Source organism: Bidens hawaiensis, unplaced genomic scaffold (assembly GCF_021521415.1).
Source record: "Bidens hawaiensis isolate Kalapana, Puna unplaced genomic scaffold, B.hawaiensis_p1.1 tig00001087_1, whole genome shotgun sequence".
In the NCBI taxonomy this organism is placed as follows: domain Eukaryota; kingdom Viridiplantae; phylum Streptophyta; class Magnoliopsida; order Asterales; family Asteraceae; genus Bidens; species Bidens hawaiensis.
In genome coordinates this window covers 4,088,065-4,094,149 of record NW_027491062.1, presented here as the reverse complement: position 1 = coordinate 4,094,149, position 6,085 = coordinate 4,088,065, and the positions used below count along the sequence as shown (strand labels likewise).

Below are 6,085 nucleotides of genomic sequence, written 5' to 3'. Positions count from 1 at the left end.
CTTAGAGGTTGTTTAGTTTGAATGGCGTAGCTAATGTTGTTTTGGATTGTGGAACTAGGGGTGTAAATGAGTAGAGCCGCGCTTGAGTAGGCTTTAGCTTGACTCGTTTTGGTTCACGAAAGCTTAAGCTCGGTTAATTTATTATTTATAAATTAATTTATATACATTTGTATTTTTTATACATTTTGAAAAAAAAAAATCTTAAACGAGCCAAAAATCGGCTCGAGCTCGACTGTGAAGTGTTGAGTTAATAATACATTGGAGTCAAAGCGAGTTAAAAATTAAAATACACAAGGCTCTTTAAGGCTCAACATGACTAAACGAGCTTCCCAAACAAAGCTTAAGCTCGAAAAAGCTTGGTCCGTTTTGAGCATTTTATCGATCCTCAATTGTTTATTTACTTTTTTCCCGATTAATAAATATCGTTCGTTGGATGGTTTAATGAAAAACTTTTTGTAGGTAGTTTAAAGTTTAAACCAAAAAGAACAATCACGTGTGTACAATTTCAACAAACATGTGTAGTTACGTCTAATCAATGATATTCAATTCACAAACCATTTTAGAGCTCCAATAATAATAATAATAATAATAATACCCTAGCTGGCTGGCTCTCTCTAAATCTAAATCCTTGGTTCATAAATCATAATAATAATAATAATCGCTGCTATCTCTAAATCCTTCACATCCGCCTTCAAGCTTTACAAATTCCTGCATCAGCATACTCGATTCGTGAATTCATTTCACAGGTAATCCAATTCTTCAAACTGATTAATCAAATTTACATGTATTAGGTGACGTTTCGAAAATTAGGTATCCAGATCTTGTTTAGATTCAATTGTCCGTGACAGAAATCGATTATGCAGATGCTGCCATAGGGTTTGCGTATGCATAACAAAGCACAGTATAAGCTAGGGTTTACATATCCGCTGTCAAAGTTTGTACGTAGTTAATCTCATTAATTTGCATCTCTGATTCATACATTGAACTACAGACATTTTGATTTGTGGTGACGTGGCAGTAATGAAGGCTTTGCTGGCTAATTAGTTGTGAAGAGTCTGAGTTTTAGCACAGTTTTAGCCGGTGCTATGTTTCGAAAATTAGGTATCCAGATTCTGTTTAAATACAATTCGCTGTGTCGGAAATCGATTATGCAGATGATGCCCTGGGGTTTGCGTATATATAACAGATCACAGTATGAGTTAGGGTTTGAATATCTGCTGTCAAAGTTTCTACGTAGTTAATCTCATTAATCTGCAGTAATGGAGCCTTTGCTTGTGAGTTTGTTGTTGAGAGTCTAAGTTTTAGTACAGTTTTAGCCGGTGCTATGTTATCGAGCATGCAGATGTTGCCCTAGGTGTTGCTCACGGTTCATGACTCATATCTGTTAGGGTTTGCCTATAGATTAGAGCACAATATAAGTTAGGGTTCGCAGATGTTGCCATAGGTTTCTGTTTCTCTAGGTGTTATTTTTGTTTATGGAATGAAAGTGTTTTCATGCATTTAACTATAAACATTTTAATTTATGATGACGTGACAGTAATGGAGGCTTTGCTGGTATCTCTGTTACTGTGGGTCTGAGTTTTAGTGTAGTTTAAGGCACCGGTGCCATGAATAATCAAGGGAACTATCAGCAATACAGGGGGCTGGTACCACCCCGCCCACAATATGTCACGCCCGTTCCTGCTCCTGTTCCTTCAGGTGGAACGCTGACCTCAGGTCAAACTTACATGAGCTGGGGTCAGAGTCAACGCATGCCGCCACCGGCTTTGGTTCCTCCTCATGGTCAACATCAAATTCCAAGAATTCCACCACCAGGACAGCAGTTTTATAGAGTTCAACCGCCACCGCGGCTTCCTCCACTGTCTTCAGCCTACTTCACACCTGCTCCACCACCTGGATCGTTTGTGCTACCGCCACAATCATCAGCTCCGCCTCCCGGACCACCACCTCTTCCTCCTCCTATTGATGGCAACAGTCATGTTATTGGTTCTGATGTCCCTCCACCTCCACCTAGAGATGAGAAAATTGCCAAACAAATTGAGGTTTTATGTCAGTATATTGCTAAAAATGGCGAAAAGTTTGAAGAAATAACACGTCAGAAAGAGGCTGGTAATCCAGATTTTGAGTTTTTGTTTGGTGGAGCACCGGGAAGTGAAGCTGCAATTTCACATGAGTATTTTAAATGGATGAAAAGAAAATGTATGTTTGAAAAAGGGCATAATAGGGATTTATCTTTAAAACCATCAGCGGTTGCCACATTGCAAGAAGACACCTCGCATTCCCCTGGTGGTTCTGACATGGATATGGAAGGTTAACTTATTTCTATTTATGATATATGTGTTATAATTTTTATATACTGCAAAAGGTTCACTTTATTTGGCTTTGTTTATCTCTCTTAGATGATATTACACATCCCGAAGAGCCAGCTACTGGCAATACATTTGGGAACGTAAAACATGAAGCTGCCTTTATATCCAACGGAGTTGATATAAAAGCAGAAAATGAATCCACTCGAGCGATTGAACAAAGTACAAACAACAACACTATAGGGCCCAATCTCACTCTCAATGATACACATATTGAAAAGTCAAAGTTGATGGTTGGCGCTGTGGTTTCTGAATCATTATTAGATTGCAAAACAGAAGACAACATAAATTTATATCAAGAGACGAACCAGTCAGAGCAAAGCCCGTTTAGACTTATACAAGGCTATGCTTCTGATGATAACTCTGAAAATGATAACGACCCTCATTTTGAAAATGTTAGTCCTGTAGCAGTCTCCCCACAAGACAAAGAACACTCTACATTACCTGTGCATGTGGTGGAAGGTTCTTTGAATATAATATCTAAAGTTTCGGAACCTTCCTTAGAGAAGAAGTTGGAGAACAGAACTGATGATGGTGCTTCCATAAAACAAAACAATCGTTCGGAAGGTGATGGTACTTCTGGTCCTAAAAATAGTGGGGGCCAGAAGGAAGATAATAATGCTAAATTAAAAACCGATGAGTTTGGGAGAGTGTTGAAAAGAGGTGGTAGTGATAGTGATTCTGATGATTATTCTGCCAGGAGGCGTGTTAAAAGAGGTAGAAGTAGGAGTAGAAGTCGATCTCCTTATGAAAGGCGTAGAAGTCGGTCTCCTTATGGAAGGTGGAGAAGAAGTCCACGGAGGAGAGATAAACGTAGCCCATCGCGCAGGTACCATATTAATTTGTTACTCTTTTTTTGATTCGCACGCGGTCACCTTATTACTATGATATTATATTATGCTAAAACTCGTTGATATGTGCTCTAAAAGTTTTTAAGATTTTATAAAATGTGTGTTTGGCAGCTGGTCTCCCAGGAAAAGAGACAGGAGTAGGTCTCCTTATAGTAGAAGGAATACAAATCAATCACAAGAAATTTGTCATGATTTTCGTCGGGGCAGGTGCTTTCGTGGGGCCACATGTCGGTACTCTCATGAACTTGAAAAGAGTGAGGAGTCCAGGCGGCATAAAAACAAACAGTACCACCATGAGGTACCAGATAGGATAAAGAGCATAGATAAATTAGCACCCGAGAAAGATGAGGTCGATTACCATGTTTCTAGAAGTATTGAACCTCCAGGTCATTCTGCTGAGGTGGCAAGTGGCCATGAAACCGAACACCCTGCAACTGAAACGGCTCCTCCACCCACCACCTTGTGGAACTCTCTGCCATCAGCACTGCCACATCCACAAGTTGGTGGGCCCATGTCACAGTATCAGTTGAACCCGCCACCTTATCAAACTAACTATCCTTTTCAACCCTTTGTCACACCTTATGGGCCGCCTATTAACTACCCAATCCTCCAACAACCTGTGGGTCCCATGACTTCATTGCCAAATTTAGTTTCTTCAAATTCTAGAATCTTGAGCCACTACAATCCATATTCATCAACCTTTGATCTGCCATTGAGTACCAAGTTCAGTTCTGGTGTATTCAATCAAGATTATGGCTCTTCAGCCAATCAGAATCACACACCTGACGAGGGGCAAACACGTAATTTCACACCCAATCCTCTTGCATCCGGTGGTGATCAATATGATCCACTGTTTGATAGCATCGATCCATCTTCAAACTCGGTCAAGAAAACTGATGCTATTGCTGCTGCAAGTGAAGAAAAAGAAGAGTTTGGTGAAACAGCAGATGCTGAGGTGGGTGCCGTGGAAAATGACAGTCCTAGCCCTAGCTCGCCAACTGATTTACCTGATATGGCCACTGGGGAGGTTGAGATTGACCAAGTGAAGAATAAAAAGAGCAAGGATTCGCGGTCAATGAAACATTTTAAAATCGCGATTGCTGAGTTTGTGAAGGAGGTGTTAAAGCCGTCATGGAGGCAGGGTAATATGAGTAAAGAGGCGTTTAAGACTATTGTTAAGAAGACGGTTGATAAAGTGTCGGGAGCTATAAAGAAACACCATATACCTAAGTCGCAAACCAAGATAAATCATTACATCGATTCTTCTCAAAGAAAGCTCACTAAGCTTGTAATGGTAATCCGGGTTCATATTATTTTCTTCTTTTTTAGAAAGATAATGTAACTCCCTATGTTATATTTGCAGGGATATGTTGACAAATATGTGAAGGTATAGTAATCCTGATGGGAGTCAAATCAAAACGAGTAATCTGTTGGATGATGACGATGGTGATGATAATATTGATGTCTTCAACATACTAGTATGAATTCCCATAAACGAGTAATGTATTTTCTTGTCATGTTGTTTTATGGATGCCGTTATGCTCTGTTATACATGCATACATATGCTTTATACATGGCAATAGAAACATCTTGTATAATATCCTTGCAATGGCTGTGAAAGTTCAATCTCCTTGAGTTTGGCTCGTTTAACTTAACAAGTTGGAGCTCGAGCTTAGCTCGTCAGAAAGTTCCAAACCTGAGCTTGGGCTGTTTATTTTCCGTTAGTTGTTTGATTATTTTATTTATATTTTATATATTTATTTTTCATTTATTTATAGTTATAGTTATATATAATATAATATATATTAAAGTTATGTTTGCCATAATTATTGATTATATATATTAAATAGACAGAATTACAAATTTTGTCCTTTAAAATAAGACGAATTACGGTTCGTGTCCTTTTCTAAGTTTCCTTGCAGGCGGTGTACTTTAAACTTTTTTTTTCTACACGTTATGTCCTTTACGCTAACTGGGTTAGAAAAACTCAGTTAAATGCCCTCACGTGAGGCGCATGTGAGGGCATTTTTGTCTTTTCACCTGTACCTGTAACTTCTTCTTCCTCCTTTCCTGTGTTTCTTAAAACACAGAGATGAACACCACCACAACTTAAGTTATTATTACCTTCACCCCACTTGCTCTTCTCTTTGCTAATTTTATCAGCATCTAATACCCCTGAATCCATACATATACCAAAACACAAAATTCACAAAATCCACCAAATTCAAACGCTAGAACTCCGATTAACGGAACCCTAGCATCAGATCTACGCAAATCCGAACCGGGTTATCAATTCCCCCAAAAGAAATCAAGAAATCGAACCGGTCAACGAAGCTAGGGTTTCAAAATCACGAGAAATTGAGCATCAAGACGTGAAATTGAAGGCGTATGATTGCAATTAGTTGGGTGATAGTGTCAGATCTGGGTTGAATTGGGTTGGAATTGAAGGATTACGGAGATTGAAATCTGTACGGAATTGGGTTGAATTAGGGTTTTGCGGAGATGGCGGTTGGAGATCGGATGGTTGTGGTTTTTTGGTGGTGGTGGTGGTGGTGTTCATGGCTGTTGGTGGTGGTGGTGTTCATGGCTGTTGGTGGTGGCATTTAACTTAACATTAAAGCCGGCAGTCCCCTTAAAATCAGATACACAGGGAAAGAGGCTTTGTGGTGGTGTTCATCTCTGTGTTTTAAGAAACACTGGAAAGGAGGAAGAAGAAGTTGCAGGTACAGGTGAAAAGACAAAAATGCCCTCACATGCGCCTCACGTGAGGGCATTTAACTGAGTTTTTCTAACCCAGTTAGCGTAAAGGACATAACGTGTAGAAAAAAAAAGTTTAAAGTACACCGCCTGTAAGGAAACTTAGAAAAG

General features: G+C 39.4%; 1 protein-coding gene across 1 annotated transcript; it reads left to right on the top strand.

The window, feature by feature from the left end:
* Positions 1–693: 693 nt before the first annotated feature.
* LOC143558915 (uncharacterized) lies at positions 694–4,817 on the top strand. Its single transcript, XM_077047656.1, has 5 exons — positions 694–746; positions 1,538–2,310; positions 2,400–3,195; positions 3,329–4,511; positions 4,581–4,817. The coding sequence occupies exons 2-5, from the start codon at positions 1,608–1,610 to the stop codon at positions 4,608–4,610; spliced, it is 2,712 nt and encodes a 903-aa protein (XP_076903771.1). The 5' UTR covers positions 694–746; positions 1,538–1,607; the 3' UTR covers positions 4,611–4,817.
* Positions 4,818–6,085: the final 1,268 nt, after the last annotated feature.